General features: G+C 41.7%; 1 protein-coding gene across 1 annotated transcript in view; it reads left to right on the top strand.

The window, feature by feature from the left end:
- Positions 1-14,371, top strand: part of RET (ret proto-oncogene) — a 91,487-nt gene that overhangs the window by 68,015 nt on the left and 9,101 nt on the right. Inside the window, exons 16-20 of the mRNA XM_068397430.1 lie at positions 431-578; positions 7,321-7,428; positions 8,988-9,202; positions 9,307-9,429; positions 12,301-12,371. Coding sequence (XP_068253531.1) covers positions 431-578; positions 7,321-7,428; positions 8,988-9,202; positions 9,307-9,429; positions 12,301-12,371 — 665 coding nt within the window. The remainder of the gene's footprint in view (positions 1-430; positions 579-7,320; positions 7,429-8,987; positions 9,203-9,306; positions 9,430-12,300; positions 12,372-14,371) is intronic.

Here is a 14,371-nt window from a genome sequence, read left to right as displayed (position 1 = left end):
GCTTAATAACACTAATTTGTTGTCTCTGATGAACTCTTAAGGGAAAGCCTTATTCTGTGAGTAAAACTGATTTGTTTCACAGAGAAGTCCAAGGTCACATATTCATAGTTATTCTGACAGCAAGTATTTATCCTGTTTCACTTCATGTTTCATTTGTATCCGATTTCCCAGACCTGTAAATATAATCCATTATCCACAGACTACATATACAGATTGTTTTGAAGTAGGTGATTTCAAGGTAATGGAAAAATACTTTCAAAATACCTAGAGATTCAGAAGCTTTTATAGGAATAGACTGATATTGATAAAAAGAGTAACCAAACTGTACCTATTCCTGAATAATGTTCTCCTATTGAACATTAATGCTTTGGGTGCAGCTAGCCACTCCTTTTCTTGCTTCATCTTATAGGATTCCTTTTCTCTCCTGCAGGAAGATCCAAAGTGGGAATTCCCTCGAAAGAACTTGGTTCTGGGCAAGACTCTTGGAGAAGGAGAATTTGGAAAGGTCGTCAAGGCAACAGCATTCCGACTCAAGGGAAGAGCTGGCTATACCACAGTGGCAGTGAAAATGCTGAAAGGTACATTCACATCTGGGTCTGAAATGATTTGAAAACTATTTGTTGTAACGTCTGAATGGATTTTAAGAGGGGCTAGCGTGAAAGTAAAAGGTCAGCTAAAACTAACCATTGTCACAGCCTCCATTTTTTCCAGCATTCTGTTATGTTCTGACAGATTTCTCACTTTAGGAGCTCGCATCACATTGATCCAAATAAGTAATTTCCACAAATCCTAATTCATGATGTGCAAGGAACCTCTGACTTAACATGGCAAATGTATTTAATTTTTTTGGCATTGATGGAAATATTGCAAGGGCTTGTTAAAGCTTCCTGATTTTTTTTTTTCCTCTACCCAGTTTTCTTTGACAAAGCTTTTTAAATAAAACATACTATAATTGTGTCAAGAGAGATAATAGACCTATTAAGTTACTTTTCTGATTGAGAATTCCATCTACTTTTATACTTTCTGATCTGCTGTTCAGTTACTAGGAGCTCTGCCAAACTGGCTTGAATAGCCCAGTGCTGTCTCCGGGTCTTCAGGTTTCCCTAAGACTTTAAAGCTAGGGGAAAAAAAAAAAAATTGTTTAGACAATGTTGAGATGATAATGTGAGACCTTGAGCTCTTCTAACCATCTCAGTTCAGTAGTTTTCAGCCCAAATATACCTGCTTCTTTCCCGTACAGAAAAAAGAAATTGTGCTGAAAGAAAAACATGAAGAAATTAATGGTTTTGCTTGATCTCTGACATAGGAAGTCTCTGGTATTACTGTACATTTCAGGTGGAAGCTGTTGTAATGCATGGCTTTTGCCACCTGTACAGTTATAGATATGAGTATAGATTTTACATATCTAATGTCCGAGCCTGGTTTCTAATAAGGACTTCAATAGACATGCAATGATAGTGAAGGAGGTCAGTGGAAATGCTTAAACCAGTTCCTTCAGAAGGCCATTTATTCACCAGAGCCTGAAAGATGAAATAGATAGGAAAAGAAAATTGTGTCCTTCTCTACCGTCTTGGGTACTAATTCATATGTACATGTAGTCCCTACATATCAGGCACCTAGGAATACATGAGATGAAGAGGGGAAACAACCTTCAGAAAGGCTTGTGGATGCAAGAAGATTCCTTTAGCTGGGTAGCTAGCTTTAGCTGAATGACCTCAACCATTTACTGCTGCTTATAAGTAAAAACATGTAATTACAGGAAAATGTTATATTACTTATTACCATTTCTATTATATGCAAGGTTGGGTTTTTAAAAAAACAACACATCATCTCCTGCTTGAGAACAAAGATGCTGCATATCTCATCATTTTTATCAAAGAAATAAATGCATTATGAAGTGCACACCTGCACTGCAAGAGGTTCAGTGGAGAATAGGTCATACGGAGAAAGTCTAGGAACGAAGTTTTTTCAGGAGTGAAGACTAGTTAACCATTACTTGTAATACTCATTATCAAGAGAATAGTCTTAGTCATTATTTCATTTCATATTTATTTGTGCACTTAGTGTCACTGCTTTTTCTAGCACATTTTCATCAACAACAAGGGACTAAGTTAAGATTTCAAGACATAGTGGTAAAAATGTTGCTTTTACTTGCAGATAATTTAACATTCAGTTTTCCCTAGCTATTGTGAAGGAAATTCACAATAAGGGGGATAAGACCTGGGGATAAGACCAGGGCAGCCACAAATGAACCTAGTGGGGACAGGCCTGCGTTGGGGGCAAGGCCGCTAGCCCAGCTGAAGTGTGTTTACACCAATGCACGCAGTATGGGCAACAAACAGGAAGAGCTAGAAGCCACTGTGCAGCAGGAAGGTTATGATGTGGTTGCCATCACAGAAACGTGGTGGGATGACTCTCATGACTGGAGTGCAGCTATGGATGGCTATAAGCTCTTTAAGAGGGACAGGCGAAGCAGGAGAGGCGGTGGGGTAGCGCTGTATGTTAGGGAGTGCTTGGACTGTGATGAAATTGAGGAAGATGGTGAGGATGACAAGGTTGACTCTTTATGGGTGAAGATCAGGGGGAAGGTCGGCAGGGCGGACATTATGGTGGGAGTCTGTTATAGACCACCCAACCAGGATGAGCAGGTGGACGAGGCGTTTTACAAGCGGCTGTCGGAAGCCGCCCGGTCGCCAGCCCTTGTACTCGTGGGCGACTTCAACTTGCCGGATGTCTGCTGGAAATACAACATGGCAGAGAAGAAGCAATCTAGGAGATTCCTTGAATGTGTGGAGGACAACTTCCTCATGCAAGTGGTAAATGAGCCCACTAGAGGAGGGGCCCTGCTTGACCTGTTGTTTGTGAACAGAGAAGGACTAGTGGGAGATGTGAGGGTCGGTGGCCGTCTTGGGAGTAGCGACCACGAAATGTTAGAGTTTTCGATAGTGGGGGAAGTAAGGAGGGGCAAGAGTAGAACTTCTGCCTTAGATTTCCGGTGGGCAGACTTTAGCCTGCTTAAGAGGCTGGTGGACCGAGTCCCTTGGCAATCGGTCCTGAAGGGCAAAGGAGTGGCTGGACATGCTTCAAAAGGGAATTGCTAAATATTCAGGAGCAGGCTGTCCCAGTCTGTAGGAAGACAAGCCGTCGGGGAAAAAGACCGGCCTGGTTAAACAGAGAACTTACGCTAGAACTTAAGGAAAAAAAGAGAACCTACTTGCTCTGGAAGAAGGGTCGGGTAACTTGGGAGGTCTATAGGGACATGGCCAGGTCGTGTAGGGAGAAGATTAGAAGGGCCAAAGCTCAATTAGAGCTTGATTTGGCTTCTACAGTCAAAGATAACAAAAAAAGCTTTTACAAATACATCAACAGCAAAAGGAGGGTCAAGGAGAGCCTCCACCACTTGCTGAATGAGGAGGGTAGTGTAGTGTCAGGGGATGAGGAAAAGGCAGAGGTGCTCAATGCCTTCTTTGCCTCGGTCTTTAATGTCAAGATCGGTTGTCCTCAGGAGACTCGGCCCCCAGAGCCTGAAGTTAGGGACGGGGGGCTGTGTGAACCTCCTGTAATCCAGGAGGAGACGGTTAGTGACCTGCTGTGCCAGCTGGACACCCACAAGGCTATGGGCCGGGATGGAATTCACCCCAGAGTAATGAAGGAACTGGCAAATGAACTTGCCAAACCGCTCTCTATTATCTACCGGCAGCCCTGGTTAACTGGAGAAGTTCCAGCTGACTGGAAATTAGCGAATGTAACACCCATCTACAAGAAGGGTCGGAAGGACGATCCAGGGAACTATAGGCCTGTCAGCCTGACCTCGGTGCCAGGCAAGGTGATGGAACAGATCATCCTGAGTGCCATTACACGGCACATGCAGGACAATCGGGGCATCGGGGCCAGCCAACATGGATTCATGAAAGGCAGGTCCTGCTTGACCAACCTGGTCTCCTTCTATGACAAAGTGACCCGCTTAGTAGATGAGGGCAGGGCTGTGGATGTAGTCTATCTAGACTTCAGTAAGGCATTCGACACTGTCTCCCACAGCATCCTCCTAGACAAACTGGCTGCCCGGGGCTTGGATGGGTGGACTCTTCAATGGGTTAAAAACTGGCTGGATGGCCGAGCCCAGAGAGTGGTGGTGAATGGGGCAAAGTCCAGCTGGCGGCCGGTCACTAGCGGTGTTCCCCAGGGCTCAGTTCTGGGGCTGGTGCTGTTCAATATCTTTATAGATGATCTAGACGTAGGGATTGAGTGCACCCTCAGTAAATTTGCAGATGACACCAAGCTGGGTGGGAGTGTCGATCTGCTGGAGGGTAGGAAGGCCCTTCAGAGGGATCTGGACAGGTTAGATAGATGGGCCGAGACCAACGGCATGAGGTTCAACAAGAACAAGTGCCGGGTCTTACACTTCGGCCACAACAACCCCATGCAGCTCTACAGGCTGGGGGAAGAGTGGTTAGAAAGCGGCCTGGCGGAAAGAGACCTGGGGGTGCTGATCGACAGCCGGCTAAACATGAGCCAGCAGTGTGCCCAGGTGGCCAAGAAGGCCAATGGCATCCTGGCCTCTCTTAGGAATAGTGTAGCCAGCCGGTCTAGGGAAGTGATCGTCCCTCTGTACTCGGCACTGGTGAGGCCGCATCTTGAATACTGTGTCCAGTTCTGGGCCCCGCACTTGAAGATGTTGAGATGTTGGAGCGAGTCCAGAGGAGGGCGACCAAGCTGGTGAAGGGTCTGGAGGGTCTGACCTATGAGGAATGGCTGCGGGAGCTGGGGTTGTTTAGCCTGGAGAAGAGGAGGCTCCGAGGTGACCTTATTGCAGTCTACACCTACCTGAAGGGAGGTTGTAGTGAAGTGGGAGTTGGCCTCTTCTCCTGGGTAACTAGCGATAGGACAAGAGGACACAGCCTCAAGCTTCGCAGGGGAGGTTCAGGTTGGGCATCAGGAAGAATTTCTTTACAGAAAGGGTTATTAGACATTGGAATGGGCTGCCCAGGGAGGTGGTGGAGTCACCATCTCTGGATGTGTTTAAGAAAAGACTGGACATGGCACTTAGTGCCATGGTCTAGTTGACAGGGTGGTGTCAGGGCAGCGGTTGGACTCGATGATCCCTGAGTTCTCTTCCAACCTGGTTGATTCTGTGATTCTGTGATTCTGTGAAACTGACAGAATTGATATGCGAAGGAGTAACTCTTTATTTTAAGCACCTTATTTTAATAAATTGATATGACATTTACAGTATTACTTCAGGCTTTAATGAATCCCTTTGTAATGTAAATTATGTTGCAGATAGTCACCTGAAATTCCATTTTCCAACTTGACTGTGGAGAACATTTGTCATTCTGCAAATATTTATCCGTTGTTCTCGGTTTAACTTTACTGTTAACACATCACAACTCAAGTATAAGAAACATTGCATTAGTCCACAGTGGTCTTTATCATGCTGTCAGGAAGTATAAAGGACAGTTATTCTGGATCAGGCCAACATCACTTATTTTTTCCCTGTAACAGATGTAAAGAGGGTACTTTGTCCAAGTATTAGGGGCTCTGCACTGCCTGATCTTTAAAAGGGAATGGTATGTATACGAGTATGTTAATGGAGAAAGCCGCCTGCTTCTTGCGTAAAAGCTATCTACTGCCTGAACTGTGTTAGATGGGCACAGTCTGTGGTTAAGAACAGACCAGGGTAGGACTCTCTCTACTTTGTCAACTTGGCGTTACGTACTGGGGGGGGAACAAGGAGCAGTAAGTAATTAGCTGAGCCAAAATAGTCTTGGAGCTATGGATGGAGGTTTAAAGGAACAGAGGGATAATTTTTTCAGCCCATTATTACCACTTTTCTCATATGAATTAAATCTGACCTCCTGCATAATACGAAAGCCCTCATTACAATAAAACTAAAGGGGAAAACACCAACCAATACGTAAACAGACATTATTCACAATTTGTAAAAACAAGGGGCATAAAGCTACAGAGCTAATTGCCTCCATTTGTGCACTATTGAAGTTAGTTCTTCCAGCAGACAAACATGGTACATGGGGAACTTTGTTCTGTTCTTGCACATGCTGCACAGTTCCAGAGCTAACTTTCTCACAGGCATTAACTTGATGTTGTTCATTTTTGTTTTACATAAATGCTTTTTTTTTTTTTGTAGTAGAGAGAGTACTATGTCTCAGTAGTGAGAGAGCATCCGATCTTGCACTCCCTGGGGTGGAAGACTCTGAAGTCTGACTGGAGGTTCAGACTGTAGGATAATATACGGCGGATACAAAAATATAGTACCGATACAAACATGTAGTAGAACAGAATAAAAATTATCATGACCAGGGCAAACTATTAGCACACATTTTAAATGAATATGTAAATAAATCCTTTGGTGCTTACAGCCTTTATGGAAAAAACATACAGTACAGTACCAAAGATCAGAAGCTGAGCTTGATTTTTATTAGCCTTAAGTAAAGGTGACAACATTCTTGTCAACTGCCCAGTAATAACACACTGTAGGAACTATCTGGGGAGGTTCTGTGTGTCAGACAGTTTAAGGATGAGTTAGAAAAAGGGTTATCTCTGTCCTATGGTGTCTTTATGACTAAAGATCTCCTTCAAGCCCCAGTGCGTTCAAAGAGGAAGTTTGTTAGTCAGAAGAATTCTGCAAAAACAAAATGCTTGAAAGCCTAAGAAAGTCTCTAGAGGCTATGTATTGTCATGTGATTCCCACTGACATCGGTGAAGTCTGCATACGTATCTCCCAGTAAAATCAATCTGAACTGTATGTTTCTCTTGTGAACTCTAAATCTGTGTGTGTGCTGCAAGTCTAAGCCAGTATATTAGTGGATTTTTATTCTGTCAGCAAATGTATTTAGGAGGAGGAGGGCTATATCATGGGAGTTAACTGAGTCTTTTTTGTTTGATCAACATAAAATCTTGGCTTTCATATGCTTCTGAACCTTCAGTTGCACTGATTCACACTAAAAAGTTGCTTTAGAACACCAGAAAAGGTCTGTAATAATTTCATGGCATCTTCAAGACATTACAGACTCTGGTCCTGACTCTTGGCTGACATCTTTCTGCAGCCATTTGTATCAGGGCAGAGTGATTATCAGAGCAGGTTACCAAGCCAGAACAGCAGCAGTCCCTTTCACTTGGTTCTAACATGAATGTCTGCAGGACAGTGGAGATGGGGAAATTTATCTCCTGTGGGCAAGTACTGAGTTTTCCAACCTCTTGCTAATTCCAGGAGAAATGGTTGATCTCATACTTTAGATGGTATGTAGAAAACTCTTGAGTAATGCTTTCCTAACCACAACTGTGTGCTTGAACACTCCGCAGAAAATGCTTCCCAGAGTGAGCTGCGAGATCTGCTTTCAGAGTTCAACCTTTTGAAACAGGTGAACCATCCTCATGTCATCAAACTTTATGGAGCCTGCAGTCAAGATGGTAAATATTAGAAACTTGTTATTAAGATGAAAACATCAAGCAAGGAAATAAAGAGCAGTTTGTTGATGGGTTTGGACCACTGCTTAATAATTGCTGAGCCCTTCTTAAATTTGCTGCTTGCTGAAAAAAATGAGGGACTACAAGAAAAGCAGTGTTTGAAGGGAGGGGAGATGCTAATTCAGTGTAACTAAGCATTCTTCCTGTGGTTTTCTTCAATACACATTCTGATTCTGAAGCCATTTTACATTTAACCAATCTACTACCAATTCTCTTCCAATCAATATATATTTTTATATCATGTAGATGCTCAGTGTTTTCAAACATGGGTTACATTTAAAGTTTAATGGGGTTTCCATTATTGTTGTTATTATTCATACTAAAACAATGCTTTGAGGCCTGAGCCAGGGAGAGAGATCTCCCTTTGAAAAAAAAAAAACAACAACAACAACAAAAAAGACAACTGCAGATCCTTTTGTTAAAATATAGCTGGATAGTTAGATTGATACTCAGTTCTTCTCCTCTGTCACAAAACTATTGTCTCACTCTTGTGAAATATTTGCTAAAAGCCACAGTCATTGAAAGGTATATTTCAAGTGAGAAAATTTTCAGACACTTGAATTATAAACTGCCAATGAAGCAAATTTTCATTGTTGTGCATAGGAACTGATCTGAATAATTTCTGTTCATGTTAAATGAAGTTACACGGCAACATCCTCTTCCTTTTGTGTCTGTAATTATGCAGCCTAAAATCACAGCATGCATGTTGCAACCTTGGGCAAAGGTCTGTCTTCTTTGCCCACCAAGTTCTGTTGCAAGTGGCACTTTTAGTTGTAGACAGAGAATATAATTTAGGACTGAGTCATCTCAGAGTCTTAGTAAGGTAGTGAACCAGCAGGGTGGGATGTTTGTTTTTTTTTCTTTTCAGTACAATGTATTTTTTCATCGCAAAGGAAGTGAATCGTTTCTGAGTCACAGGCTTTTAATAAATATCAAGGTAATTCATTAGCGTATGGGGTGGGAGGGCTTTGATAAAGCAGAAAAATGTATTTAGCATTAAAGCACTGAGTGGATATTATTCATGTGGGTAATGGGGAGGAGAAACTAATGGATTGAACTGTCAGAATGTTTCTAAGTGCTCTGAAAAGGCACCTTAAATATAATATTGGAATTAGCAGATGATTTGTGAGCTCAGTATCACACACTCCGGAAAAGTATTTTGATTTTAAAATTTTTTTTTAATTTTCTCTAAGTTAGGCTGTTTCACAGATCTGATTTGTAAGAAGGTTGTCTCTTTTTTAGTCTCAGATTATCTAGATGAAGGAATATAGGCAAGAGCGTGAATTCTGCTTTGATTTAGGCTGAAACTCACTCACTTTGCATAAAGGATGTAAGCTAAAAATATTCTATGATTCCATGGCTGATTCAGTGCCTTTTACGTAAAGGCCAGAGGCGTCTGGAGCCTCTGATCGTTCAAAAGAATGTGTTGATTAGAAGAGACTTTTTTGGAATAAATGGTTATCTATTAATTGTTTACTTATTGGTGTGTTTGTTTATTTCAGGCCCACTGTATTTAATTGTGGAGTACGCTAAGTATGGCTCCTTACGCAGTTTTCTCAGGGAAAGTCGAAAAGTAGGGCCAAGCTACGTGGGTAGTGATGGCAACAGAAATTCGAGTTATTTGGATAACCCTGATGAGAGAGCCTTAACAATGGGAGATCTGATATCGTTTGCATGGCAGATATCACGAGGAATGCAGTACCTTGCAGAAATGAAGGTAGGACAGCGTAATGGTGATCTGAGCACGCCCTTCTGATGGACGTGTCAGCAGTCAGTTCCTCCACAAGAAGCATAAACACTATTGTTGGTTTCTTCCAAAAGCTTGTCCATCGTGATTTAGCAGCCAGAAATGTATTGGTGGCAGAAGGGCGCAAAATGAAGATTTCTGATTTTGGCCTCTCCCGTGATGTATATGAGGAAGATTCGTATGTCAAGAGGAGCAAGGTACAGTGCATATTAAAAACAGTAGTGGGAATTATTACCTAATCAAGAGAATGAATTTACACTGCAGGACTTGACCACAGAAGAAAAATATAATAGCTATTTTTTATTAACTTAGAATAATTCTCTATTTTAAAGAAATAAAAATGAAGATGAAGCAAAATTAAGAGCTTAATCAGTGGGACAGTAATATATATATGTGTGAAAAATATATCATATTTAAGTCACCATTACCTCCTCCACCTCTTTTTGTTGACTTGTTAACAAAAACAATTTATTTCTAATATGTAAAAGTTAATAAAAGAAGGGTTGCTATGATGATTAACACCTTGGAGCATCTGACATGCAAACAGAGCCTGATAGAGCTGTGTTTGTTTAGCCTGGAGAAAAGAGGGCTCAGGGGGATCTTAATGATGTGTATAAATATGTGATGGGAGGGAACAAAGCCAACAGAGCCAGGCTCTTCTCAGTGTGGCTCAGTGACAGGACAAGAGGCAATAGACACTCTCTTAAATATGAGAAATTCCATTTAAAGAAAAGAAAAACCTTTTTTACTGTAACAGTGATCAAACACGGGAACAGGCTGCACAGAGAATCTCTTGTCCCTGGAGTTACTCAAAACCTGTCTGGAAATGGTCTCAAGAACCCTGTTGTGGCTGAGCCTGCTCTGGGTGGAGGGGTGAGGACCCTGCCTACGTCAGCGGTTCTGAGATCCTGTGAAAAGCTGCAAGACAATATCTAGAGTAGGATAAGATCTGCTGTTTTTTTAAAAACAATGTGCCAAACAGTCTGTAATAAATTATTTCTTTTTCTTAAGGCTAGAGAGTTCACACAGGAAGCTTAAAAATAGCATGTGTTTTGTTAATGTAAATACAGAGGAATGACACCCTTTTTCATTGCAGGAGCTCTTAACTATTAACCATTTTACAGGTAGAGGGCAGCCCATTTTTAAATGAGGTGGACCCTCTCATTTATCCAGTTCCTCAGCACGCTGCTTGAAAAGACAAGCTAAAAACACCATCATTTTTCTCCGTCTCTTTTCCTATTTATAATTAAAAATACAAACAAAAAAATCCCAACGAGTTGAAAAAAATGCAGTCATTTTCTATAAAGATCCTAATTTCAGGAATTATCACACCTATGCAGAAGACTTGAAGCAAAGACCTCCTACAAATACTTCCAAATGCATGAAAGATACCAAATCTTAATCAAAATGGTACATCACAGGTCAGGGTAGATTAGGAGCTAATGCTACCTGCCAGAGGTTATTGAAAGCAATTCTGTTTTACCTGCCACAGTAAATTATTGTCAGGTGCCTAGATACAGTTCTGCCTGCTCGCAGTGCTCGTGGCAGGATTCAGCATATGGTAACATTTCACCTGTAGGGCTGCACAAATGAAATTTGATAGAAAGACGAGTGGTTGAGTCACATCACTACTTCCCTGAAAAGAAACGCTTGAGCATAATAACTTTGTGGCTAAGAAGATAAGTTAAGGCTTGTCATTTATTTATTCTTGTAAAAAATATTGCCAAGTACGGCAAGCCAAATCCTGCTTTCTGCCTGTTTGCATCCACCTGTCATTGGCATCAGCAGAACTTTTACAACTCAACCGAGACCAGACTGTGATGTTCACTGCTTTCTACTGACTCTTTCTAAGATGAGTAGTGTTGGTTCTGTTCCCTCTATGACTTAATATGAAAGAGTTGCCAACAGAATTTTTTGCGTGTGAAAATTTTAGAATTTTATGAAAAGATTTCCATAAATACTGTGAATTTTCAGTTTAGCTTTCCTTATTTTTTCAGGCCAGTTTGTGTGAATGTTTTGTAAGTCAAAATAAGTTGCAAAGAAACCTTTTGAAAGACATGGTCATATGTAAAAGAGCTTTGCTATGTTCATTTAGTATCTTCTGATGTATGTGTTTTACATTGATCTATACCAGTTGCTCTGTATTTTAAGAATTATGTATTTAGATAAAGGCAGTTTCATTTTATTTAGTGGGGTGTTGATGTACTGAATGGATATTTTCTCTACTTCTGAGACACTCATCGCCGTAGTATTACATAGAGCCTACAAGCATCTGTCTGCTTGCATAGGGAAACGGGGAAAAGAAAAAATTGATAGGAAGGAAGTAGGATAAGTTTCAAATCCTACTTGAAACAGTTGTTGCATATATATATGAATTTCATGAGAACAAGAAGTAAGGCATATGAATACTAGTGATACTGTGAAGGTTATGAAACATCTTGGAAATTTTGCAAAACTAGATTTTCATGAATATCTGGGGCAAATTTCTCAGATTTTATCAGTGAATTTCTGCCAGTGGAAAGTAGCAACTTGTAGATTCCGTTTAGTAACCAGAAACCGAATAAGACTGTCCAGGTACAGTTCTAAAACCAAAGCTATCTTAACATCTCAGTGCTTCCATTTATGTATCATCCCTGACATAAATGTGATAGCTCTTCCTCTCTAATCATCATTTCTCATCATTTTTGCATTTGCACATTTCCCCAGAGCAATGGGAAGATAGACATTCATGTTTGAAGAATATAAGTCTTTGGATGAAGCTCTTTGTTAAGAGGAGAGTTGAGTTTATGTGACTTAAGCTGGTGACCATCTGGAAAAAAAACACACCACCTTATTGTATATAATGCGATTACTGAAGTGTGTGGAATGAAATGAATGAGTGATTTTAAAAACTCTTATAACTGTTCTCACTGTTTTTCTTATGAAATGCCAAATCATTCAGTTGTTTGGAAAATATTAAGAGTATGGATAGAGTATCTGTTACAGTTTTGAAGATAAATACCTTGGTTTTCTGCTTGGAAACTTAATTTTCCAACCAATAATTGCATTGTTGCTTTTTTTCTTCCTAGGGCCGGATACCTGTTAAATGGATGGCCATAGAGTCCCTATTCGATCATATCTATACAACACAAAGTGATGTGTAAGTGTAAATTCTTGCATTCTTTATGGTTTATGTATTTGTTTAACGAGATGAGGGAGGAAGCACAAGGTACATAGTAGCCAAAGCTGTTACTCTTACAAAGAGACATGAAGAACAGAGCCTGGATCGCACCTTCAGCTGGCAACTATACGCAAGATTTTCGCTGTTGAATTAAATCTGAAGAAAATATTATCAGAGGTGTTTAGATACATAATTCCTGTTAAAAACAACAAGGGTTGGATCTGTTCTTGTGGCATGATATATAGACACAAATTATTAGTCTTTGCTAAAGATAATGGTTATACCCAAACATCCCAGTTCATCACTTCTCTGTAACACCTGGTGGCAGGTGAAGGATAGGGTGGGAAGAAGGGAAGAAGAATTTAATGCTTGGCCTCACTCCTATTGAAATCAATGACAAAAGTCCAATTAATTTTAATGACAGCCAGCTCAGACCTTAGGGGAATAATCCAGTTCCAGTGCCAAGATGCAAGTTCATTTGCACGATTAGGGAAGCAGAAATCACAGAATCACAGAATCAACCAGGTTGGAAGAGACCTCAGGGATCATCGAGTCCAACCGCTGCCCCTACACCACCCTGTCAACTAGACCATGGCACTAAGTGCCATGTCCAGTCTTTTCTTAAACACATCCAGAGATGGTGACTCCACCACCTCCCTGGGCAGCCCATTCCAATGTCTAATAACCCTTTCTGTAAAGAAATTCTTCCTGATGCCCAACCTGAACCTCCCCTGGTGAAGCTTGAGGCTGTGTCCTCTTGTCCTATCGCTAGTTGCCCAGGAGAAGAGGCCAACTCCCACTTCACTACAACCTCCCTTCAGGTAGGTGTAGACTGCAATAAGGTCACCTCGGAGCCTCCTCTTCTCCAGGCTAAACAACCCCAGCTCCCTCAGCCGTTCCTCATAGGTCATACCCTCCAGACCCTTCACCAGCTTGGTCGCCCTCCTCCTCCTCCAACACCTCAACATCTTTCTTGAAGTGCGGGGCCCAGAACTGAACACAGTACTCAAGATGCGGCTTCACCAGTGCCGAGTACAGAGGGACGATCACTTCCCTAGACCGGCTGGCTACACTATTCCTAAGAGAGGCCAGGATGCCATTGGCCTTCTTGGCCACCTGGGCACACTGCTGGCTCATGTTTAGCCGGCTGTCGATCAGCACCCCCAGGTCTCTTTCCGCCAGGCCGCTTTCTAACCACTCTTCCCCCAGCCTGTAGAGCTGCATGGGGTTGTTGTGGCCGAAGTGTAAGACCCGGCACTTGTTCTTGTTGAACCTCATGCCGTTGGTCTCGGCCCATCTATCTAACCTGTCCAAATCCCTCTGAAGGGCCTTCCTACCCTCCAGCAGATCGACACTCCCACCCAGCTTGGTGTCATCTGCAAATTTACTGAGGGTGCACTCAATCCCTACGTCTAGATCATCTATAAAGATACTGAACAGCACCGGCCCCAGAACTGAGCCCTGGGGAACACCGCTAGTGACCGGCCGCCAGTTGGACTTTGCCCCATTCACCACCACTCTCTGGGCTCGGCCATCCAGCCAGTTTTTAACCCATTTAAGATCCTGAAGATGGTTATGCTCCTGTTTCCACCTGTGATGATTAGGTGGCAAAGCAACCACAGATAAATCTCTAAGGGACTGCAAAAGCAGCAGCACTTATGCCTGACTTTCTGCTAGGTAGCGTTTTGGGTAGCATTTTGATACCTTCCAAGTTTCCCTTGAAAGAGAATCTAACTAAAGTAATGTTTTCATTAAACTCAAATGGAATAAAACATACCAGTCTCAAAGACATTTCACTTTGGGGGAAAACACTTTGATAACAGCAATATGTGCAAATAGGAACATTTTGATTTGTATTTCTAAAATGATTTGCATTCACTTTTTACTCTCCTCTTTGCAGGTCAGAGCGATTTTAGTGAAGTAAAATATTTAGCTTGCCTTGGAAACTCCTTACAAAATGAATTTCCAAAATATTTTCA

This window comes from Nyctibius grandis, chromosome 4, assembly GCF_013368605.1.
Source record: "Nyctibius grandis isolate bNycGra1 chromosome 4, bNycGra1.pri, whole genome shotgun sequence".
NCBI lineage: Eukaryota > Metazoa > Chordata > Aves > Nyctibiiformes > Nyctibiidae > Nyctibius > Nyctibius grandis.
Note: the sequence above shows the minus strand (reverse complement) of the source record. Positions and strands in the feature narration are given on the sequence as shown.